The sequence below is a fragment of the Leptinotarsa decemlineata genome, unplaced genomic scaffold, assembly GCF_025532065.1.
Source record: "Leptinotarsa decemlineata unplaced genomic scaffold, Ldec_3_MD MMD2_tig00003348_RagTag_RagTag, whole genome shotgun sequence".
In the NCBI taxonomy this organism is placed as follows: domain Eukaryota; kingdom Metazoa; phylum Arthropoda; class Insecta; order Coleoptera; family Chrysomelidae; genus Leptinotarsa; species Leptinotarsa decemlineata.
In genome coordinates this window covers 361,653-388,194 of record NW_027412588.1, presented here as the reverse complement: position 1 = coordinate 388,194, position 26,542 = coordinate 361,653, and the positions used below count along the sequence as shown (strand labels likewise).

Sequence of the window (26,542 nt, the reverse complement as noted above, 5' to 3'; positions counted from 1 at the left end):
TTATTTTATGACGATTTTTCATATTTGTCTGTATCGTTACTTTGTTATGTTTATATGTACAAGAACTCAGAACTCCGAACAATTGAAACTCAGGTTATCTACACATAATAGATTCGTCCGGTGGTATCTATATCAAAGGATGCTATTTTGAATGGGAATTTCGAAAAAACTACAATACGAAATGAATTTCCAAATATCACACTTGAAATTTAATGACAAATGTCAATCATCTATAATAATGTCCTGAATAAAATTCAAGATATAAAATGCCACTTTTTGTTATATCGACCCAACGAATCAGAATTTAAAATGACAGACAAACTTATTTCCTTTATTTCTAAAATGTCCTGTTTTTGTCAACTTAGTATCTTTCAATATGATGTTTCTTCATCTCTATAAAATCTGGTATATAATTTTTTGTTATTCCATATTTTTGACAACTTTCCCTGTATAAGATAAGTTTTCATTTTCAAAAAAAGATGTGTGTGATATGTATTTTATTTATTTTGGTAGTATATTATAAAGCCATTTATATAAAATATCAACGTTATTGAGACTGCAGCTGAACAAATTTCCTTTGAAATGACCCATACAGAACGGCGTGTTTTTCTTGAATTTCGGAACACACCACGATGAATATTCAAAGTCTTCCAAATTCATTACGGTTGTGTATATATTGAATAGACGCAGTTTGTCCAACAAATCACTGAATATCGACAAATTCTAGCCTCATAATGTGCAACTATAGACTGAAAAAAATGGAAACTGCTGAGATTTGAATCTCGTTCTGGAAAGGTTGCTATGACGGTTTTGAATGTTGTTGTTGAGATGACTCTGACTGATACTGCACACGTTGATGTATTATTCTGAAATAAATTCGATTTTTCAATAAAACATACACTAAAAAAAATTTTTTGGCAACAGAGAGGGTAATGTCTTTCATAAAGTAATTGCTACACTTATAATGAAAATAAAAAATCAAGTGTCATTCAAAATAAAGAATTTAAAACACATATTCTGCACGTACTAAGTGAAGGAAATATATTGTATGAAAACACTACTTTATGCGGATCATATCTGTGAGTGAGAATTTTTGACCCGAATGAAAAATATTGTATACACCCAAAAACTCTTTGCCTATAAAACAAAGAAAAAATTGGAAACAGTACTAACCTTAATTTTGTACAATCTCAAATGAAACGACAAGATTCGGTTTCCCAATGTCCATCAACCCTTTGAACACAATAGCGTATTTTCCTGATGAACATTCTTCTAAGTGAGGACGATACGCCTCCGTCACTCGGTGGGGCAGAAATGATACTTTATCTCCCAAATCTAACAAGACCGCCTCACCAAATTTTCCTTTCACGATTTTGGCAGTGAATATCCTCTGCGGCATCTCCACAGGCAAATCTGCTACTTTGATACTTGGCTTTCTCTTCACGATCGAACTTGCATTCAACTTTTGTAAATCCATCTGTGAAAAATAAACAATGAAAGCTTTATGTTTTGATTCACAATATATGCGAATACTATCTCAAACAAACTACGACATGTAAAACATTTGACTGAAATCATCCAACATATATATATATATATATATATATATATATATATATATATATATATATATATATATATATATATATATATATATATCGAGAAAAATTTTGGAAATCAAATGATTCAACAATTCTAACCAATTTTCAATTAAATTACATTTGAATAAATTCATTTGTAGAAAAAGTCAAACCTAAAACACTTACTTTCAAATAGAATCGGTGCACTTGTCACTGGTATCACTTTCAACGGATGCAACTAACTCATTTCGCCATGCATGACGTATTTATAGTAAAATGAGTGATGACATATTTTAAAATGAAACAAAGAGCCTTTGTTTCGTCGCTTTGAGAACTGCGTATCTCCGGATGTAGATTCGACATTGACAGTGATCAATGTCACTTTGGGTTTGAATATAAAAATTAGTGATGACATATTCTGAAATGAAACAAAAGAAAATCAAAGAGTCTTTGTTAGATGCATATTCAGCGTTGACATTGATCCATGTCACCTTGGATTTGAATAGCGCAACAAACACATGAATTCTGCTTTTTTTTTCCCCATTTTATTTGAAGTACTACATGTGATGATGCGACTATTATTAGTGAAGATACAACTTTGTGCCCTCTTGGCATCGTCTCCGTTTTTCTTTTCTCTGTTGATGAATTCTGCATTCGTTTCCCTTTCATTTGATGTGCTGCACGTTGAGATTCAGTTATCATTAATAAAGATGTGGGTTAGTGCCCTTCTGACATGTTGCACCATATTTGTTTTTTCTTTATAGATGAATTCTGCAATTTTTCTTCTTTCATTTGACATGATGTACGTAACGATCCAAAGTTATTTCAATGATTCTCTTTGCAATTCTTCCTATGCTGTTTCACATTAGGCGCTCGATATTATATTTTTCATAGTCTACACATTAAATCATTTGAAATGAGTACCCACACCGACCTGTATAGCGAAAATAGGTTATGAGGTCCTTTTGGCTTCGTAAAATGATTAACTATGTTTTTTGACATCTAAACGAATCCATTGATATCGAAATCATCGGAATCGGACGACCGGAAGTAAAAACCGGAAGTGACCTGTTTTTAACGGATTCGAAACATTCTCACCCTAAGGAATCCAAAAATACCATATGTTTCAGTATACGATGATTATTTCATTTTTTTGTCAACAAATTATGTGTTTTGAATCAAACTTTTGCAATTACATTTCACTCGTAGTTGTTCATAACCCAACAACTTTTAATTTCAAATATGTTCAATGATTTTCTTCAAATGTGCAATTCTTTCTATGCTATTTCACATTAGATGCTCGATATTATACTTTTCATAATCTACAAATGACATCATTTGAAATGAGTACCCACATCGATCTGTTGCTGCTAGTATAATGAAAATAGGTTATAAGGCCCTTTTGGCTTCGACAAATGATTAATTATGTTTCATGACATCTAAACGAATCCATTGATGTTGAAGTCATCGAAATCGGAGGACCGGAAGTGAAAACCGGAAGTGGTCGTTTTTTGATGGATTCGAATCCTTCTCACCCTAAGGAATCCAAATATATCATATGTTTCAGTATCCAATGATTTTTTTCATTTTCTTTGTCAATAAATTCTGCGTTTTGAATCAAGCTTCTGCAATTGGAATAAACTTATAGTTGTTCATAACCCAACATTTTTTAATTACAAGTTTGTTGAATTTGCAATTCTTCCTCCATTTCTTATCCTTTCATTTGACGTGCTGTGTGCGACGATCCGATCATTATTAGTGAATATACAACTCAGTGCCCTTCTGACAGTTGCGCTATTATTTTTTGTGATAACTCATTTATTTCCACAAATCCTCACACACGCCACCACCTCCCACGCTGACTACCTCACTTTCAAGCTTTTAATGTTTTATCACTATTATTATTATTATTCGACCCTCATTCTCCAGTTCAATTTCATCTAGCACAATCAATCGAGCAATATTTGATGTCTTCATTCTGATTGGCTGACCGACACCACTCTGTAACAGAAGTTAGGTTGGGTGTTCCACAAGGTTCCGTTCAAGAGTCTGAAATTTCGCAAAATGAATCTTCATATGACAAAGCATGTACGTTAGTCATTTCCTGATGATGCCAACTTGGTTAGCGAAAGGCGTTAAGTGATAAATGACTGTCATATTGAAACACGAAAAACCTTTACGACAATAACGATGAAACGGTAACGAATGAACGCACGAAAAACGATCGAAAACGCACGAAAAACGATCGTAAACGCACGAAAAACGATCGTAAACGCACGAAAAACGATCGTAAACGCACGAAAAACGATCGTAAACGCACGGAAAACCACGTATTTTGAAATGTCATTGTCGAATACTTCGCTCTCCCATTGTCCTCACGTTGAGTCCACAAAGCTTAACCTCTCGACACTTTTGGATCTCCTCTTTCTCCTGATGATGCTAACTTGGTTAACAAATATACGAGACTTCCGACATGTTGGAACGCTAGACTTCTGTAGAATCGACATGTTTTTTTTTCTTAAATGATGTATTTTGAAACGCCCTGTATACACATTAATATCATATTTTAAATCGACATGTTTTTTTCCTTAAATGATATATTTTGACGCACCCTGTACACTTCGACGTCATATTTGTTTTTCAATGATGTATTTTGAGATACCTTGTACACATTGAGGGATCGCACGTTGAAAACTTACAGCCTCGTGGAACTGTTATGTTTTTTCTTAAATGATGTATTTTGACGCACCCTGTACACTTCGACGCCATGTTTGTTTTCAATGATGTATTTTGAGATACCTTGTAACATTGAGGGATCACACTTTGAAACGATACAGCCTCATTAATCTGTAATGTTTTTTCTGAAATCTGATTCATTATTATAAAATATATCACTTTCGCGCTTCCAATTTCCGTCGAGTAGTTCACGATTAATTCCAAAACCGGCAACGCTACATTACTCCATAAACAATGATTTATTGTACAACTGGCAACGCCGAACCTGCCATGCTGGCATGTATTGACATTTGACAGATGCAGTCTTATGAGTCTAGTGTTTACAGTGTCCTTCTTCAACCAATAGATAGTTCAGCTAGTGACTCATAGATGACTCTGTGTACCGGTAAATCTCGATACCATCTCCATCTCTCTTTGCATCAATTACGTCACACGCGCCTCTCGCTCTTACACACACATGCACCTCTTTACATGAAATATTAATTATTTCCCAAATCTAAGTATATTTTCCTATCTTCAATATGATAATGACAATTACATTCAATGGATATCAAAAATAAAAATGCTGTCAAGTATAATGAATGAGTCAATTTCGGTCCCGACAAAACTAACGCTGTAAATACCCAACATTCGCAGTTAACTTCAATATCTTACGATGGTGTAGAGGCTAAGGACAATGTCTACGGCGCGGACGACCCAGGTTCGAATCTCATAACTATAAACTTTTTTTAATTAATATCACGTGACTGAAGGGGGCCGAGGGAGCTGATAGGTTAGGTGGAGTACCAAGGGGGCCGATAGGTTAGGTGAAGTACCAAGGGGGCCAGGGGCGGAGTTCTACGCTTAAATCGCTACTATACTCGTTCCATCCTGCGTCGATGACGTCACACGTTTCCCCCTCACAGACACCGTCCTGCACCCTCATTGACATTTGACAGTTGCACAGACACCGATCCGTATTGACAGACATCATAAAACCGGCAACTGCGCATACTGCGTCGCATGACAACACCCATATGTCTAGTGTTTACAGTGTTCTTCTTCAACCAATAGATAGTTCAGCTAGTGACTCATAGGTGGCGCTAGGATTAGTGTTCACAGTGTCCTTCTTCAACCAATAGATAGTTCAGCTAGTGACTCATAGGTGGCGCCAGTGTGGTGTACTCGCGACGATGCATCTGGGTCATGTGACAATTTGGAGCGCTCTGATTGGCCTCTGCCGTACGCGTGACCTTGAAAGGAACCAAAAACGCCAGAATGGACCTTAGCCGTTTTCCATGTTAATCTCCATAAGGAATGGGCCAGAACCGGCCTAGTACCTTTACTGAGCTTCTTAGATGAAAGGAAGTTTTAAAGGTGTGCAGGCAGTAATTCGTGAATCACATCCAGAATCCTTATATGTTCATTGTGGCTCACACATTCATTGAATTTAGCTCTGAGTCATTATTGCCAAGTTCAGCCTATTCGGAATACTATTGGAATTATAAAATCCGTTGGAAATTTCATCAAGTCCTCGGCAAAACGAAACAAGTGTTCGAAAGAAAATATTGAAAAAAACTTTCCCGAAACACAATAGAAAAACCTTACGGCAATGTGCGAGACCCGTTGGGTTGAAAATCATGATGGGTTCAAGGAAATCTATAAAGCTATTATTGATACACTAGACGACTTAAGTACTGACATGGATTGTGAAACATCGTCAAAGGTTAATTCTTTTCTGAGATCATTCATTTCAAGTGATTTTGTTATAAGCTTATGTTGCTTAGGAATGTTGTTCTCCATACACACTGACACTATGCAAAATACTTCAATCTCCCATTTGCGATTTGGTAGCGGCTTTACAACATGTCGATTTAATCATGAAGACTATATTGAAGTAGTTCGCCAAAATATTGATTCAAAATTTGCCAAACTTTTCCAGAATTTGCTCTGTACTGTAAACGAAGAAATTAAAATTCCTCGAATAACGTCACGCCAAGAGCATAGGGCGAACTACGACACAAAAGATCCTGAAACTTATTTTAGAGGAGTTAGTATAATGATTTCACTTTTGGATGATTTCATTGATATCAGTTTCAGTCGAGATTGACTAATATTGGTTAGCGAAAATCACGTCGAGAAACCACTTTTTTGTTCGGTGAAGGTCACCGAAATCGAAATTAATTTCACAAATCCAAGGCGTCGTTTCCAAGTGACCCTTCTGATTGTTTATTCTTCTGTGTCAGTCAAGTGTCAAGTGTCAAAAATATTGAGTTAGAGTGTGTTCACAGATACAGATTGATCTGTGCTGGCGTTACGTTCTAGTTCTAGTAGATTAAGATTTGTGAAGAAATTCCGTTCTGTAACCACGATTTATTGAGAAGTTTGATTAGATACTTTTTCACTGAGTTTTTTTCGAGATCAATTCGAAGACGAATACTCAAAGTGTAGAAAATGGTGAGAAACTTGTACTTAATGACTCGGTTTGTCAAATTCCTATTTTATGGTTATGTTTTGAATTTGATGCAAGTCATTTTATTTTTAAGATGATTCAGTTTTATTTTTTTATAGGCTCGTCGATATGATACGAGAACGACAATCTTTTCACCAGAAGGTAGTTGGCTTATGATACTAACAAATTGTTTATTATTTATTTCTTTTTACTTTATAGGAAGACTTTATCAGGTGGAATATGCAATGGAAGCTATATCCCATGCTGGTACCTGTCTCGGTATTTTAGCTAATGATGGGATTTTATTAGCAGCAGAAAGACGCAATACAAATAAATTATTGGATGAGGTGTTTGCTTCTGAAAAAATATATAAACTGAATGAGTAAGTCAATTTTTCTAGATAGTCTGTAATGATGTACATGCAAATTTGTGCATATAACTCCAACAACCATTTATACAAGTTACTTTAAATAGATATATTAATTCATTCAGAGATGCATTTCAAGATGTATAGAAACCTGGGTATTGTTTGCAACATAAAATAAAGGAAGAGCTTGGAACATCCATTTAATTTTTTGAATGTTAACAGTGGTGTTGAAGGAGCATTGAAATAAGAGCCGGAATATTTGAAATGTATAGTTTCAAATTTTCAACTTGATCAGCAAGAATTTCTGTAAAAATGGAGTAAAACAAATTATTTCACCTTTCAGCACTTTCACAGATACTTCTGGTTATCAAATTTCACATTATTGTGTAAGGAATACCAAAAAAATAAATGTTAAATTGATTTATTTTCTTAGTCATACAAATACATATAAGTCAACAATATATTTTGAAAGAAAACCATAAAATTAAATTAGAAACTATTAATTCAATGAAAGAAAAAGCTGCAGTTGGAAAAACATATTATAATTATAAAAGAAGTAACTATCACAAAACATTACAAAGATATAATATCAACAAAGCTAGCACAATAGTAAATCTGCCAAGGTTATCCTATATTAGTTTATTATCAATTAATATAAAGTTCATTATCATTTTAAATCAGCACATATGTGGTATTTTCTCCCAAAGTAAATCACAAGCTCTTTGTGAAAGCATTTGATTAATATTTCATGAACTGTTAAGAGGACAAAACTAATACAGCAAACCACTCAAAACATAATTTGTTCAATTAATTCATTTTGGATGAGTACTATAACAATACTTACTTCCAAATTGAGCAGTGGCAACTCTTTCATTCATATAATGTAACAGTAATCAACTTACAATTGTTTTTACTAAAACTGATGTGAATTTTGCAACCCATAAGTGAAAAGCTTATCTGTGAGTAGAACTCTTAGTTTTTTTAAAACACAGTTTACGAATTGGGTAACACAAAAGGAAAAAGCGGCCTGTATCAGTCATTTATAATTATGAGATTATTTTCTTGCCTCTCCTATAAGATCCACATTGCTAACTGTATTATTGTAAAATTGAAAATTTTGCTTGCTATCGCCACCTTCCAAAACCTTTAGAAGTTACAAATCTTGAGATTGAAGAACATCAGGCATGACATATAGGTTTTTATTTCATGCTTTGAGAAGTCATAAAATAATCTATTTGAGAGAATAATGACTATATATTTTAGATTTTCAAGATGAACCGTTCTCTCAATATGTTCAACAGCCAGGTGTTTTAGTTCAAGTATTAGCAAACAAAAACTGCAGTTAGTAAGAACACAGTTCAGATAATTAAAAAAACATGGGTAACAAGTAAGTTAATTTAATGCACTGTTTGCGAAGTTATAAAGAAATTAATCAGCTATCAAATATGATGAAAAAAGATATTAAAAAAATTCAAGCTTGGTGTAACACAAACTCCTTGTGCTTCAACGTAAACAAAACAAAACTAGTTACTTTCAAATGTATACTAGACAATTCAGATTTGGATAACCACTACGTAGAAAACAAATAGCACACTAAATTCCTAGGCATTCAGATAGACAATGAATTAAATTTTAAAGAACATGTACTCCATTTAAGTAAAAAAGTATCTGGTGGATGTTATGCTATTAGAGTGGCAGCTAGAATGGCTTACTTTGCATTGATTGAATCTCATATTCGCTATGGAATAGCTTTCTGGGGCCATTGTAATTTACAGTTACAGAATACGATATTTGTTCTACAGAAGAGGTCTTTGAGATACCATACAAGGTCTAAGCCAAGAGATCACTGCAAGCCTTTATTCATCAGCCATAAAATATTAACAGTCACCTGTTTATACATAATGGAAACAATATTCTTAATTCATAAAAATAAAACTAGCCTGTGAGTATACTTCCCGAATAAATTGTCACAATTGTCAAAAGAGATATGACAATTGATCAATAAGTTGTCTTTTGTAAAAAAAAAAATTACAGAAAAACAGATCACTTTGCCTGCTGGGATAAATTCATAATTCTTCTTTAATATACCTATATAGCAATTCTGCTGTTTCGACAATTGAACAATACTTTTGTTTTTGATTGATCTTTATTTATAAACGATTGTCGAAAGAGATACGATTGGTCAATAGGTTGCTAATTGCAAAAAATATTTGACATGATTATAGGATTACAAAAATAGACGAAACAAAAAAATGTATCGATAATTTCCACCTAAATACATTACAAATTTATTTTACCTCTTTTCACTGGCGATCATTTTAAAAAATATATGAAGAAATCAAATACGGTGTTGCCATATGGTTCAAAATATCCATATAGTACAAGGTATAACACGAAAAACGCAATATTTTCCAAAAAAATACGTTTCAGGAAATTTTTGATATGGATTGGGTTCGACAAATACTAATAATGAAAGTTTTAATAACTCGGTTATATTAAAAATTTTACTACAGGTGCTGTGCTAACTTTATATCAAGTTAGCAGGGCTACCCCTAATAAAAATGCGCGACAATTATTTTTCTTTCATGACAAATTCTCGACAATTATTCGACAATTAAAAAAGTATATTTCAATAATTTTACTGCAAGTTGCCTTGCCAACTTTATGGAGGTGTTGCGAATTGAGAGTTTGTGTTCCTCGAATATAACTGATATTTGCCTCTTTGTTTGGTCGACGTTTCAGTTCAGTTTCAAGTTCAAACAAATATAATTCCAGGTAGTCATGAACTCTTTCTCCACTGCGCTACCTGCAGACAGAGCCAGGAAACGACTCCACAAGGCAAAGGTTAAGGTGTTTTCACCTGAACCTGGAGCATGTCATATGCACCTCTCTAGAATATTAATCATTATTTCAACTCCCACCCCGGAGTATGTGGGAGTGGAAAATCATCAAACATAAATCCTTCATCAGTGAAAGGTCTTGCTTGTGTGCTTGTGTATTAAGAAAATCATCAACCAAAAAATCCGCACTCCTCAGAAATGTTTGCTTCATAAATTCTTTATCAATCAAAGTTCTTCCATTTTCTGCCAAAAATTGTACAATTTTAAAACAGCATTCGGTCGCTTGATCTTTCCCTTGACTAATTTTTGTAAAGAATGTTGCCTGCTTTGTATACTGAACACATGCACTTCGGATTGTCTCCGTTTTATCAGCATTATCCTTAAACACCGATTCATGTCTTGTTTGAAAAATGTTTTGAACACTAGATGAGAATACTACGCTTTTCCAACATAATATGGCTCGATCTCTTTGCTGTACAAAATCATAATTACTTGTCCAAGAACTTTGAAAGGGCCCAACATCCGCTATAACACTAATGTCAATCGCGCACTTGTACGTTATAGTTTGATAAATAATGTTACGATTAACTATCCCAGGTGCCTCCAATAACAACACCTGGCACAATTTTTGTTACTAAACTTTTATTTCGGAACGTATCTTAATAATAGCTTTCACTGAGGATACACTACAAAAACACACTTTTGTCTATTTTCCACTATATTTCTTTATTGTTGACCGGTTTCGGCTATTATACCATTTTCAAAACATCCCCTAATTTCAAGTTTTGAAAATGGTATAATAGCCGAAACCGGTCAACAATAAAGAAATATAGTGGAAAATAGACAAAAGTGTGTTTTTGTAGTGTATCCTCAGTGAACATGAATTTCCACAAAATAAACAAGTCGTCAATCGAAGAAGTGAAATAATAGCTTTACTGAACTAAACTACTCCTATCATCTCCTCGCGCTTTTTTTTCCTAGAATAGTCGCGTCGCTGTCTCATCATTCTAGTCTAGCCATCACTTAATTCGGTCAAGCTGTAGTTGCCTGACTAGTCCATAAAGTATGATTCATTGCGTTGCTTCGTCCAGTAATCTTGGCTGATCCCTTCTTTATTTTTCGACACTACCCTTTTTTGAAATTTTGCACCGTTATCCAGCCTCACTTTGATTATTGTGGTAGGTTACTTTACCCCCTTGATTCGAATAAAATTTCACAACTACAAAAGCTACAAAATCGCGGTATGAGAATAATAAGTATATCGTTTTACCAGCATTGCAGGGATGTTAGATTGTTTGCAGTTGGTATCAGTGAAAAACAGATTTAATAAATTATGATTTTTGTTTATAAGATATTACACAAGTTACTTCCCGATTATCGGGAATTAACTATGATTAACTCCCTAATTACACAGCTATAGTACTAGAGTAAATAATATGATCAGTGTGAAAGCAGCCACGAGTTCTAGCCATGGATTTGTCGATGCGAAGCGGGAGATCCGATAATCAGCGGCTCCCAAAATACGGAACAAATTAATGGCCAGCCATGAATTTACTGAACAACCTGAAATGTATGCGATTGAAAACAAGTATAACAATAAATCCTCCATATCAAAAATTGTCGAGAATATCATTAGAAATTGTTGGAATATATACATATGAGTTTAAAGAAAATCCATGACTCATCAAATCCATAACTTATTAAAATATTTCGTGGATGGAGATTTTTTTGGAAATGCATCCAATTCAGCATACAGAATAAGACCCTTATGCCAAAATATTTTGTCGGGCAGAAAATCGACCCCCACTCCGAATAAAATAATTTTCAAAGAAAAATCCATAATTCTTTCAAATATTATTTGGATTGGGATTTTTTTCTTTGAATGTATCCATTTCAGCGCACTCGAAAAGACTCCTATGTCAAAATATTTTGTCGGGCAGAAAATCGACCCCCACTCCGAATAAAATGATTTTCAACAAAAAATCCATAATTCTTTCAAATATTGTTAAAATCAGGATTTTTTTCTTTGAATGTATTCATTTTAGCGTACTTAAAAAGAACCCTATGTCAAAATATTTTGTCGGGCAGAAAATCGACCCCCACTCCGAATAAAATAATTTTCAAAGAAAAATCCATAATTCTTTCAAATATTGTTTGAATTGGGATTTTTTTCTTTGAATGTATTCATTTTAGCGTACTTAAAAAGAATCCTATGTCAAAATATTTTGTCGGGCAGAAAATCGACCCCCACTCCGAATAAAATAATTTTCAAAGAAAAATCCATAGTTCTTTCAAATATTGTTTGAATTGGGATTTTTTTCTTTGAATGTATTCATTTTAGCGTACTTGAAAAGACCCCTATGTCAAAATATTTTGTCGGGCAGAAAATCAACCCCCACCTCGAAATAAATAATTTTCAAAGAAAGATCCATAACTCTTTCAAATATTGTTTGAATTGGGATTTTTTTCATTGAATGTATTCATTTTAGCGCACTCGAAAAGACTCCTATGTCAAAATATTTTGTCGGGCAGAAAATCGACCCCCACTCCGAATAAAATAATTTTCAACAAAAAATCCATAATTCTTTAAAATATTGTTAAAATCGGGATTTTTTTCTTTGAATGTATTCATTTTAGCGTACTTAAAAAGAACCCTATGTCAAAATATTTTGTCGGGCAGAAAATCAACCCCCACCCCGAATTAAATAATTTTCAAAGAAAAATCCATAACTTTTTCAAATATTGTTTGAATTGGGATTTTTTCCTTTGAATGTATTCATTTTAGCGTACTTGAAAAGACCCCTATGTCAAAATATTTTGTCGGGCAGAAAATCAACCCCCACCCCGAATAAAATAATTTTCTGAAAAAAATCCATAACTTTTTGAAATACTGTTTCAATTTGTAATTTTCTCTATGGATGTATTCATTTTAGCGTACTTGAAAAGACCCCTATGTCAAAATATTTTGTCGGGCAGAAAATCAACCCCAACTCCGAATAAAATAATTTTCAAAGAAAAATCCATAACTCTTTCAAATATTGTTTGAATTGGGATTTTTTTCTTTGAATATATTCATTTTAGCGAACTCAAAAAGAACCCTATGTCAAAATATTTTGTCGGGCAGAAAATCAACCCCCACCCCGAATTAAATAATTTTCAAAGAAAAATCTATAACTTTTTCAAATATTGTTTGAATTGGGATTTTTTCCTTTGAATGTATTCATTTTAGCGTACTTGAAAAGACCCCTATGTCAAAATATTTTGTCGGGCAGAAAATCAACCCCCACCCCGAATAAAATAATTTTCTGAAAAAAATCCATAACTTTTTGAAATACTGTTTCAATTTGTAATTTTAGCGTACTTGAAAAGACCCCTATGTCAAAATATTTTGTCGGGCAGAAAATCAACCCCCACCCCGAATAAAATAATTTTCTAAAAAAAATATATAACTCGTTGAAATACTGTTTGAATTGGGAATTTTTTCTATGAATGTATTCATTTTAGCGTACTTGAAAAGACCCCTATGTCAAAATATTTTGTCGGGCAGAAAATCAACCCCCACCCCGAATAAAATATTTTTTTTAAAAAAATATATAACTCGTTGAAATACTGTTTGAATTGGGAATTTTTTCTATGAATGTATTCATTTTAGCGTACTTGAAAAGACCCCTATGTCAAAATATTTTGTCGGGCAGAAAATCAAGCCCCACCTCGAATTAAATAATTTTCAAAGAAAAATCCATACCTCTTTCGATTCTTTTTCGGAAGGGAATTTTTTCCTTGAAGTGTATTCATTTCAGCGTCCAATAACCATTTCGTATTTGATAAACATTGAATTACGCTGTTCATGAAACAGGTGTTACCAATATTTTTTAAATCATTTAACCCGAAGGTTTTGACTGAAGAATTTATCACTGAACAATCCGAAATATCTTTGAAACCCATTTGAGAATTTTGCTGAGAGAAAGTATTCTTTCCATTTGCTTCTATTTTAATTTCATAAAATGGTTTCTTATTACCTCTCTTTTCTTTATGAAATTGGTTTTCAGGAAAGTAAATTTCATCAAGGTTTTTGGAATCAGGGAGAGTACCGAAAAACGAAGCTGCATTTCCTCTTTGTATGGCTATACTAATTTTCTGAATGAGAAAAGATGTGGCTCTTGATTCGAGGGTTTCATCGGTTACCTTTTTTCCAATTTCATTGATGAAAGATAAGGCTTCAGAGCCAAAAATACCAAACGTTTCAAAAGCTATTGGGCGAAAGATATAATTATTTCCCAAATTCTGATATTTCCGTAGTTTGGAACTTTTTCCTGAAGAAGCAGCAGCACCGGCTTTCGCAGAAGTAGCAGGAAGATGGCAAGTTGCTCATGTATCTACACAAGTCCCAAACAACAGATTTACCATTTTTCATGGAACAAGTGTCATACCATCCGGCCGTTTTCCGTCGTCTCGACTTGTGCCTATGGGTTCTAAAATCGCAGGAATTTTTGCTGAAGTTAAAGCCCTTTTGATTAGATCATTAATTGCATAATGGCGAGATAAACGACCAGCGCTAAAACGACAGCTCAACCCATGAGTACCTGATTCATCCACAAATGCACCACATTTACAAATGTGTTGAACACACAGTGGTGTACCAAGTCGAAATCCGATGGCAAGTCTGAAAGAGTCGTCATCCAATAGAGTCCCAAGTGATGCTACAGGAACAGCATTTAACCAAGCACCAGATTCTTGCACAGTTACTGCGAGAAGACGAGCCTTATTTTTTGAAGTGTCAGAAGCTGTCTTCAGTAAAATACTAGTTGCTTGATCCAGTAATGGTTTATCCCATGCCCTCTGGTTTTTCATGTCTTCAATTTTCATTGTTTGGCCAGTTCTAGATTCCCAACGAGATTTTCCCCGATCAAAAACACAATCAGATATTGGCTTTGGGTATTGTAAGATAATTTCTATCAGATCGGAAACACTGCAAAATGAGGACAGAAATGATGGCAGAGCGAGTGAAGTGGCTGAACGAATTCCTAATCCTCCTCTAGAAACTGGAAGTGATGCCTGTAACCAAGTTTCGTCTTCGATACGGTTATTAGTAATGAGTTCCAGCATCCTTCTTGATTCGTCATCGATATTTTGTAATCCCTGTTCGTCATGCCAAGTAGGGCTGCACCTCAAAATATACGATAATTTTGGAATGGCTAATGAATTTTTCAATAAATGGAATGCGACATGTGTTGGTAAAATAGATAAACGTCCTGACATGACACGAAGTGATTGTAATTTTTCTTGCAAACAAAATTTTAAGGCATCATCAGATAATGGGGCACCAAGAAGAAACCAATTGGGTTTTTCAATCACTCGTATACCAGGAGCTATTAGGTTAAATTGATCGATGATGTTAGGGTCCTGTTTATCCAGAAAAATGAGTTCGCATTTCTCGAAATTTAGTTCAAGTCCCAGGTCTTTCGAATGGCTTATTGTGTAACGAAAATTTTCTAATACCACATTTGCTTTGTCACCAATTGAACCATCATCCAGATACCAGCCGTTGAATTCAGTGGATATTTTAGTTATAATATGATGAATAGAAAGACAGAACAATAGTGGTCCAAGTGGATCTCCCTTCTGTACTCCTTGTTCGGACATTATAATTGCGTTACCAAATATTAAGAAAGACTGTAACATTGTTCAATAAAAGGATATATGTCAGGTGTGACGTTAGCCACAGAATGTAACATGAAATTCCTGTCTATAGTATTGAATGCATTCTTAAAATCAAGTTTCAGAAAAACTTTTTCAACTGGGTTAGGGTTTTGATTAATATAACATCGGGCAGCATGGGCTACTGCCTCGCAACCACCATTTGTTTCGAATCCAAATTGTTGGAGACGAAATAGATTTCCAAGACTTTCTCGTAAATTGAAACAAGCAAGTTTCGCTACTAAACGTCGATAAAAATTTCCAACAGCTATAGGACGTAGACCGCCAGTCTTTTTCTTTAACGCACATAAAGAAGCACCATATAAAATAGGACGTATGTCTTGATTGACATTTCCAGAAAGAAGCATATTGGAAAGGTTCGTTAAAGAATTCAAAAGATGTTCGCCACAACTACCGGAACTATAGCTTAGCATATCTTGAATATGGGACGGTCGCAATGAATCAAGACCTCCACAAGAACCGGTGCGAAAAGATCTCACTGCTCTGAGTACATCTACAAGCGTAGACTTCCAGAGGACTATGAGAAGTTGTGTATTGTCCAGAATTGTATAATCTTTTAGAAGCAGGAAGTTTACTTCGTAATTCTTCCAATGTTGCAGCATCAAATTCAGCAGGACTATCAGTAGAACAGAGAAATCTAACAGCTGCTGTTATATCACCGTCAGAAACTTTCGAGAGTACTTTTTTTTTGAGGATGTCATTATAATTTGTATGTTTATTCGAAATTTTGGCATAACAATTAGTCGATCTCGTAATGTTATTATTGAAACTATTCAAATTTTTCTTCACTATTGTTGTGATTGAAATGTTTCGATTATCTTTAGTTCTCTGAATACTAAAACTTTTATAAGCAAACATGAGCAAATTTTTCCAAGCAGTGAAGGAATTCCTGGATACACATTCGTAAATTAATTTTGCGAGGGTAATTGCAGAGAGTAACCTTGCAGCCTTCAGAATACGTTTAATAATATGTATATTTCTTCTCAAATTAGATAAATGGATATGAAATGGAACTTCTTTGTTTCCAGATCAAATTCTTCTTCGAAATCATTATCGGGATTGGAATTTTTATAGGAACTTGTAGTATCGATTGATTTAGAATGCACTTTTCGCATGTGGATTTTCAATCCTCGTATTTTGAAAAATTTTCCACATATTAAACATTCTGCTCTACCAGCTGATTGTTTTTCTTCTTCTGTCATCAAATATAGATCAAATTGGTTTGATTTATCGTGATCGGAGTCTGTTAATTCCCATGTGACTTTCTTGTATCGTCCAAAACTTGAATGTTTTGTTATGTATTTTTATCAGAAAATTATTTTATTCGGGGGTTGATTTTCTGCCCGACAAAATATTTTGACATAAGGGTCTTTTTAAGTACGCTAAAATGAATACATTCATAGAAAAAATTTCCAATTCAAACAGTATTTCAAAGAGTTATGGATTTTTTTCAGAAAATTATTTTATTCGGGGTGGGGGTTGATTTTCTGCCCGACAAAATATTTTGACATCAGGGTCTTTTTAAGTTCGCTGAGCTGCATACATTTCGGGAAAAAAATTCCCTTCCGAAGAATAATCGAAAGAGTTGAGGATTTTTCTTTGAAAATTATTTTGTTCGGGGTGGGGGTTGATTTTCTGCCCGACAAAATAGACATAGGGGTCTTTTCGATTGCGCTGGAATGGATACATTCAAAGAAAAAAATCCCAATTCAAACAATATTTGAAAGAGTTATGGATTTTTTTCAGAAAATTATTTTATTCGGGGTGGGGGTTGATTTTCTGCCCGACAAAATATTTTGACATAGGGGTCTTCTCGAGTGCACTGAAATGGATATATTCAAATAAAAAAATCCCAATTCAAACAATATTTGAAAGAGTTATGGATTTTTCTTTGAAAATTATTTAATTCGGGGTGGGGGTTGATTTTCTGCCCGACAAAATATTTTGACATAGGGTTCTTTTCAAGTACGCTAAAATGAATACATTCAAAGAAAAAATCCCAATTCAAACAATATTTGAAAGAGTTATGGATTTTTCTTTGAAAATTATTTTATTCGGAGTTGGGGTTGATTTTCTGCCCGACAAAATATTTTGACATAGGGTTCTTTTCAAGTACGCTAAAATGAATACATCCAAAGAAAAAATCTCAATTCAAACAATATTTGAAAGAGTTATGGATTTTTCTTTGAAAATTATTTAATTCGGGGTGGGGGTTGATTTTCTGCCCGACAAAATATTTTGACATAGGGTTCTTTTCAAGTACGCTAAAATGAATACATTCAAAGAAAAAATCCCAATTCAAACAATATTTGAAAGAGTTATGGATTTTTCTTTGAAAATTATTTTATTCGGAGTTGGGGTTGATTTTCTGCCCGACAAAATATTTTGACATAGGGTTCTTTTCAAGTACTCTAAAATGAATACATTCAAAGAAAAAAATCCCAATTCAAACAATATTTGAAAGAGTTATGGATTTTTCTTTGAAAATTATTTAATTCGGGGTGGGGGTTGATTTTCTGCCCGACAAAATATTTTGACATAGGGGTCTTCTCGAGTGCACTGAAATGGATATATTCAAATAAAAAAATCCCAATTCAAACAATATTTGAAAGAGTTATGGATTTTTCTTTGAAAATTATTTAATTCGGGGTGGGGGTTGATTTTCTGCCCGACAAAATATTTTGACATAGGGTTCTTCTTAAGTACGCTAAAATGAATACTTTCAAAGAAAAAAATCCCAATTCAAACAATATTTGAAAGAGTTATGGATTTTTCTTTGAAAATTATTTAATTCGGGGTGGGGGTTGATTTTCTGCCCGACAAAATATTTTGACATAGGGTTCTTCTTAAGTACGCTAAAATGAATACTTTCAAAGAAAAAAATCCCAATTCAAACAATATTTGAAAGAGTTATGGATTTTTCTTTGAAAATTATTTAATTCGGGGTGGGGGTTGATTTTCTGCCCGACAAAATATTTTGGCATAGGGTTCTTCTTAAGTACGCTAAAATGAATACATTCAAAGAAAAAAATCCCAATTCAAACAATATTTGAAAGAGTTATGGATTTTTCTTTGAAAATTATTTTATTCGGGGTGGGGGTTGATTTTCTGCCCGACAAAATATTTTGGCATATGGGTCTTCTCAAGTACGCTAAAATCAATACATTCACAGAAAAAATCGCAATCCAAACAATATTTGAAAGAGGTATGGATCTTTCTTTGAAAATTATTTATTTCGGGGTGGGGGTTGATTTTCTGCCCGACAAAATATTTTGGCATAAGGGTCTTATTCTGTATGCTGAATGCATTTCCAAAAAAATCTCCATCCACGAAATATTTTAATAAGTTATGGATTTGATGAATCATGGATTTTCTTTAAACTTATATGTATATATTCTAATGACTTGATATTCTCGACAATTTTTGATATGCAGGATTTATTGTTATAGTTGTTTTTAATCACATACATTTCAGGTTGTTCAGTAAATTCATGGCCGGCCATTAATTTGTTCCGTATTTTGGGAGCCGCTGATTATCGGATCTCTCGCTTCGCATCGACAAATCCATGGCTAGAACTCGTGGCTGCTTTCACACTGATAATAATATGTTTTATCCCCCTAATTGGAAAATGGCAAACTCAATGAATTGTTATTCTATAAAGAACTTGATGAGTTCAATAAGCTACCACAAATCATCTAGGAAATACCATTTATGTACCTATTTAAAACGAGGATCAGTAAACATATTTAGTCACTATAAATCTCCAGAATGTATTTCAACATACTCAATACCGTTCACACAAATTTATATACTTTAACATTATTTTATTTTTAGTATTGGTATTTTAAAATATTGTTTTTACTGTAGAAACATTTTTGTATTACTATTTCATTTTGGGACATGTCCTACTAAATAAATGAAGTACTGTGTGGACAGGACCAGAAGAGTTCATCAACTCAGACCAGGAGATTTTGAACCCTGCATGGCTTTTTGCCAATGGTTCCTAAAAAGTTTTAACCAAGTGCGTGATTTCTCCTTGAATTGTATTTGGACAGACAGCTTATGTGAGCAGCGCCGGCATTTTCAACAGCTACTTGGGCACAACAAAATCCTCATTCTATTGTGGAGCAGAGAAGGAAGGAAGATCTGGATTTAGTGTGTGGGCAGGTGTCTTCAGGGGTAAAATTATCGGCCATTTCATTTATAATTGAATAGAAGTGGCAAATACTTGATGAAAATCCATATTAAAAAACTAATCAATACAGTTTATTTCCATACTCTCCAACAGGTTAAGTTTCAAACCTTTCTTCTGGAAATGGAGGGGTTTGTATTTATGGTTGAACTCATGTCCCTCTGAGGTTGAATAACTGGAATATGTGGAATTTATTTTTCCATTCTGAAAACTATATTTGTGTTCCTTCATGCGGGCTTTGAACGTTCTTCCAGTTTGACCTATATAAAACATCGGACATGACCCATACGATAATTTATACACTCCTGATTTTTCTGAAACTGAACTTTTATCTTTGTTATTCTTAATGTGCATGCCTAGGTTGTTGTTGGTTTTCAAAGCAGTATTTACACCTTTGCTGTGCAGAAAATCTGAAATATTCGTAGTGGGTTGGCCTAGGTTAAGTAGGTTAAGGTTCTATAACTTTTATCCTCTTCTCTTCGAATTGGGTAAACTTCTTTCAAAGCTTGACTATAACTTTTTTGAATCAAGAATGTATCATACCGCTATTGTAATCATTGTTGACGGCTATTTGCTTTATTTTATTCAGTTCTTTATTGAAGTTCGCCTCTGACAAGAGCACATTTATCAGTCTGTGGATCATACTGTTGAAAGCTGCTAGCTTATGCTGATATGGGTGAGTGGACGAATTATGAATGACAATATCTGTATGTGCCGGTTTACGATAAATTGAAAAATCATGTTTGTTGTTAACTTTTTTTTATTGTCAAGTCCAAAAAATGTATATAGTCGTCCTGCTGTTCCATCTCCGTTGGGAATGTGATAGAAGGGTGGAGAGAGTTGATGAACTTCAAAAGGTTTGTCAACTGTCTGTTCGTTTCTGTGAAACATACCAGGATATCATCCATATATCTATACCAATACACAAAACTTCTTACTAGTGGGTTAATGTGTATTCTTCTCTACAAATCTTCCATGAAAATCTCTGCCAGAATAGGACTAAGTGGGTTTCCCATTATAATGGCACTCTCACATTTCAGGTATTTAGAAATTTCAAAGCCAAATATTGAACCCCTTGTTGATGAATTGCCACTAATGGAGCTCATAAAAATATGTTTTCAACAAGACGAGACTTCGCCTCACAACACTGCCAATTTTTTGGCTGCAAATTTTGATAATTGGTCCCAACCGTTGGCCGGTCAGGTCACCGGATCTAACGCCTATAGACTTTTACCTCTGGGAAAGGTTGAACGATCATATATTTAAATTGCCGACCAATTCTAAATACGAATTGGAAGCGGCAGTGTTGCAAAGTGTTGCTTCTTTCTCTCCTATTGAACTAATTATTTCTTCTTTCACTCCTATTGAACTGATTATTTCTACAAAGAACTTTCAGAAAAAATGCATCCTGTGTGTAGGAGAAGCTGGTAGACATTTCGAACATTTTCTCTGAAGAAATGTATTTCATTATTTGTTCTTTATCAGTATTACTATTATTGTTGAATTTTCATTTATTAGTAGTAAATATAGTATAAATTGTTATCAGTAATTTTAGGATCTATTGAAGTATGCAGAAATATACAGGCTGTCTCATTGAAAAAATAGTTTTCCACCAATAACTATTGATATCTCATTTGAATGAATAAGTTTTTTACACCATTGAATTCTACGTAAACAAGAGCTTTGGAAATGTTTTCATAAAAACAAGAAATTTTTGACAGGAAAACAGTTAAAGCAAATTTTCGAAAATGCACATTTTCTAAAAACAGAAACGATGATAGATATAGATATGCGGTTTTCACCATTAAGTTTATCATAAAATTTGCCCCTCAGACACAGCCATCAGTTTTCATCTATCTAGTTTGAAAACGGGAGTTTCCCTTTGGAAGTGTCCAATTTGGCCCACTCTGTACCATGACTCCGAGGCACAAGATAAGTTCTAGCCTTTGTTTAAAATCTATGAGCCTCAAACAGTTCACTAAATGAACTTACTTGGTATCCATGCTTTTTTTTAATTATCTGAACAGTATTCTTACTAATTCCAGTTTCTATTGCCAACACTAGAACTAAAACACGTGGCTTTAATATATGTCAGAACATTAATTTCATTTACTGCACTTCTAGCTGGTGCTCGGTGTTTGACACGTTTCTGGGTTGGAAAAGATCCAGAACGTATTTTCTTTTTCACTTCACAAAAAATTACATGTGATGGCAGATAATAAGGAAAACGTTCAGGATAAAACCGTCCTGAGGACTATACTAGCTCCCTATGAGAAACATGTTTCACATATTCGGTTTCATAGATCAGAGAAGTCTAGTGTCGCTCAGCATGCCTTAGAGAATGGCCACGGAGTAAGTGAGGAATGCTTGAAGTGTTTGACCACGGCACATGACAACAGATGCTTTCGAAAGTTCAGAAATAAAAAATGTGGAATAAGATCTATAAACAGCGACAAAGATTCCATTTTTAAGAGCTTGCTGCTGTGGAAAAAGGGTTTTTAATGTATTCATTTTACGCTAAACATTTCAAATCCGCTTGACGTGAAAAAATGTTCTCAATAAAGTTGAGGTTATTCTATAAAGCACTTGACATTATTTTAGATGAGAAAATCTATAATGTACTTGAAAATTGTTAGCATTCATTCATCTTGGGAATATCTTATAAGAATGAAACACCTACCTACTTACTCGTGTGATCAGTGTTTCCATGTTACCCTCATGATTATAAATATTATAAACCCTACTACTTGACATGAATTCATTGGATTCGTGAACTCATACTATTGAAAAAGACTAAAACTGTCGGAAGAAATCAGTCTGATGAAAACCCGTTAACAAAGAAAATCTAGTTACTATTTTGCATTTTCTGGTGCTTATACAGGGCTATTCAAATTCGTTTCTGTACATGGGAATCTCATAAACGATAAGAGATAGAGTGTCGGTTAAATTGTGACAAAGTAGCGTATTTTAGAGACCTATTCAATGATGTAAATAAATCGAATATAGCTTTTTTGGTTCTGGAGATATACAGGAAAAACCTAAAAAATCCCAAATTATTTTTTTGTCTATATCTTCTTTATTTGCAGACATATTGAAAATCTGTCCACATTGGCACTTGATGTGGGCTATCAGAATATATCCATGAATCTTTTATACAGGGTGTCATCTAACTTGGGCCACCCCTCATCTTTGAATTTTTAAATACAGACATGTATTTTTTGTTGTAGTTTTTGTATCGTCGACGTTTACTTCATACTGAGAAATTAAATTCAATTTTATATTTCGGGATGTTTCGGTAATACTTGATTATTATTGTGTGAATTATAACCTTTTAAATTACGGCCCTGGAAATTGGTTGACTGAGTTGAATAAAAACAAGATAGCAACTTTCATGTCCCCCTATATACCGTAGAGTTTTTCGAGAGAATTTTTTTTTTCATTTTTAGGTACCTATTCATATTTTTCTATTTTTCCATCGCTCTGAGCGTTTTTTACAATGAACTTCTAATAAGAAAACCTTTTATGATTATCTGAAACATATCTACACCAAAAATATATTATATTGGTTTTAATAAGCAGAAAACGAAACGAACACTATAATTGTAATGAAAATTGAAATGAAGTAATTTATATACAAAAAAAAAATTAATGGCACAAGAAATGTTCGAATTGGAGTCTTTTCATTTCGAGACATTTTAGAACTTGGTTTTTCATATTATTTATTGCCCTTAATACTTTCATTTGCTGCATTGTTGCGAAATCATTCAAATTCCTTAATCTCGAGTATTCCTCACTTTCTATCTCTCTGACAGCATAAATCCTGTTTTTCAATGTCCCCTATAGAAAATAGTCCAAAATAGTAAGATCTGGTGATCTTGCAGGCCATCTTATTGGTCCATTATTTGTCTCGAAATGGAAGAACTCCAATTCGAACATTTATTGCGCCATTAATTTTTTTGTGTATATAAATCACTTCATTTCAATTTTCATTACAATTATAGTGTTCGTTTTGGATGTTATTATTGCTATCATTTCTTTTTCTGCTCATCAAAACACATATAATATATTTTTGTTGTAGATATGTTTCAGATAATCATAAAAGGTTTTCTTATTCGAAGTTCATTGTAAAGAAAGCTCAGGGCAATGGAAATATGAAAAAATATGAATAGGTACCTAAAAATGAAAAAAAAGTCTCTAAAAACTCTACGGTACATAGGGAGACGTGAAAGTTGCTATTGTGTTTTTATTCAACTCAGTCAGCCAATTTCAAAAGAGAATAATTCACACAATTATACATAATCAAATATTACCGAAACATCCCGAAATATAAAATTGAATTCAATTCCTCAGTATGAAGTAAACGTCGACGATGCAAAAAACTACAAAAAACTACAAAAAATACAGGTCCGTATTTAAAAATTCAAAGATGGGGGTGGCCCAAGTTAGATGACACCCTGTATAAAAGATTCATGGATATATTCTGATAGCCCACATCAAGTGCCAATGTCAAAATGTGGACAGATTTTCAATATGTCTGCGAATAATAAAGATATAGACAAAAAAATAATTTGAGACCTTTGGTTTTTCCTGTATATTTCCAGAACCAAAAGAGCTAAATTCGATTTTTTTTACATCATTGAATAGGTCTCTAAAATACGCAACTTTGCCACGATTTAACCGACACTGTATCTCTTATCGTTTACGAGATCCCCATGTAAAGAAACAAATTTGAATAGCCCTGTATATTACCTTCTGACCCTTGATTCAGAAAGAACTCAGAAGTTGTCTAAACCCATTAGTCATTAACAGGCTTCACATTGACACAAACACTTTTGTGTGTATTTGATTGTCATATATTATTATGTGTATATTAATGAAAGAGTTACATTACAAAAAAAAGAATTATTGAATAATTGATTATGAATTTGGAGTTAAAAGAATTTCAAATTGGAAAGTTCAGGAATAGTGATGATTTTTTGATCACATGTTGAGAATATTGTCAAATGATCAATAATTTTTAAGAAATATCTATTGAATTTTATGAACATTTATTTCTAGATATTTAAAATGTTTCGGAATGTAGGTATGAATTTAGTTTTATTGACGTTTAGGGTGTTCTGTATTTCAAATAATTTAGCATCAGGTTCAGTGAGATACCTTGAATTCCGTAGTTTTCTAATTTTTCTCAAAAGAATGTTATGTGAGACCGTACTACAGGCCTTAGCAAGGTCAAGGAAACGGCCAGACATTTTGATGATTCATCTAACGCTCGCACTGTTTTTTCGAGGAAATCAGCTATGGCGTTTTCAGTATTAGATTGTTTAATGAAACTGTAGTGTCTGTCGGTTATAATTTTGTTCATGTTAAAAAAATCGTTTTTCAAAGCATGTTTAAATATTTTAGCAAAATTGTTGATGTCAGAAATGGGTCTGTAGTTATGAGAGTGGTGTCTCCTGTTTTAAAGATAGGGTTTACAACAGATTCTTTCCATTATAGTGGTATTATAGATGTTTCGAAGCAGAGATTAATTATATATTGTAGGGGTGTTGTAATATGGTTCTGTATATGTTTAATAGTTCTGGCTGTAATTTTATTGTTAGCTGTTTTTTTTAAATTTTGATATGATAATTATTTCATTTATAACTGGTTGTAAGTATAATGATGAGTGTTTCTTTTCGGATTTATTTGGTGGTTAAATCGTGTGAGCTGATTTGTTTGACATTTTGTATCTGTGTTCTGTGAAAAATTTATTAAATTTGTTGCTTTTGTCTTAGTATCTTTTACGTGCATATTTTGGTCATCAACAATTATTGTATTTTCGATGTGTGTTTTTTTGTTTTTTCTAGATGCATCGTTTATTACACTCCAGAGTTTTTTTTTAGTCCTCATTTGCCTATTTTTTTCTGATAGTATTCATTTTTAGTTTTTATAATTATTTGATTGAGTCTATTTTTGTGGTTTTTATATTTGACCTCTAAATCTTGTATGTTTTAATTACTTGATGTTTAAGATTATTTCTTTATAGGTGATCCACGTATTGATTTTCTTTATTTAATGTATTGATATTTTTTTAATTTTAGTTGTCTTATCTATGTTAGTTTTTAGTTTGTCAATGAAACAGTTACACAGATTAAAGTGAGAAAATAAAATAAATAGAATAAAAAGCCTATTGCTGTGTATATGTTTTTTTTTTCAAATCTTTGCCATCTTTATATCTAATTGCAATTATCTATCATGTATTTTTATAAAGTGGAACTGAAATATCACTAGATACTTCATTCATCTTTAATCAATTTCAGAGATATGGTGTGTAGTGTTGCTGGCATAACATCTGATGCCAATGTTTTAACTAATGAATTGCGTTTGATTGGACAGCGATATTTATTCCAGTATGGAGAATCTATCCCTTGTGAACAGTTAGTATCATGGTTATGTGATGTCAAACAGGCCTACACTCAATATGGAGGTAAGTAGATGTTGATTTTATTGACACATATGCACATATCCTTTAATTTTCAGGAAAACGTCCATTTGGTGTTTCAATATTATATATGGGGTGGGATAAACATTATGGATATCAGCTCTATCAATCTGATCCCAGTGGCAATTATAGTGGTTGGAAAGCAACTTGTATTGGAAACAATAGTTCGGTAAGTATAGTTCACATTTTGAATCTAT

At 33.3% G+C, this 26,542-nt stretch overlaps 1 protein-coding gene and 1 long non-coding RNA gene across 2 annotated transcripts in view; one reads left to right on the top strand and one right to left on the bottom strand.

Annotated features, from left to right (window-relative positions):
- Window positions 1–642: 642 nt before the first annotated feature.
- On the bottom strand, window positions 643–2,504 carry LOC141483420 (uncharacterized). The gene is made up of 3 exons (XR_012466073.1): window positions 1,767–2,504; window positions 1,174–1,477; window positions 643–866 (listed from the first exon to the last, which is right to left on the bottom strand). It is a non-coding gene; the product is annotated as an uncharacterized lncRNA (long non-coding RNA).
- Window positions 2,505–6,570: 4,066 nt separating this feature from the next.
- The window catches only part of LOC111511245 (proteasome alpha3 subunit), a 72,899-nt gene continuing 52,927 nt past the window's right edge, over window positions 6,571–26,542 (top strand). The window contains exons 1-5 of the mRNA XM_023167254.2: window positions 6,571–6,752; window positions 6,867–6,909; window positions 6,967–7,129; window positions 26,164–26,330; window positions 26,384–26,514. Of these exons, the coding sequence (XP_023023022.1) occupies window positions 6,750–6,752; window positions 6,867–6,909; window positions 6,967–7,129; window positions 26,164–26,330; window positions 26,384–26,514 (507 nt within the window). The 5' untranslated portion in view covers window positions 6,571–6,749. The remainder of the gene's footprint in view (window positions 6,753–6,866; window positions 6,910–6,966; window positions 7,130–26,163; window positions 26,331–26,383; window positions 26,515–26,542) is intronic.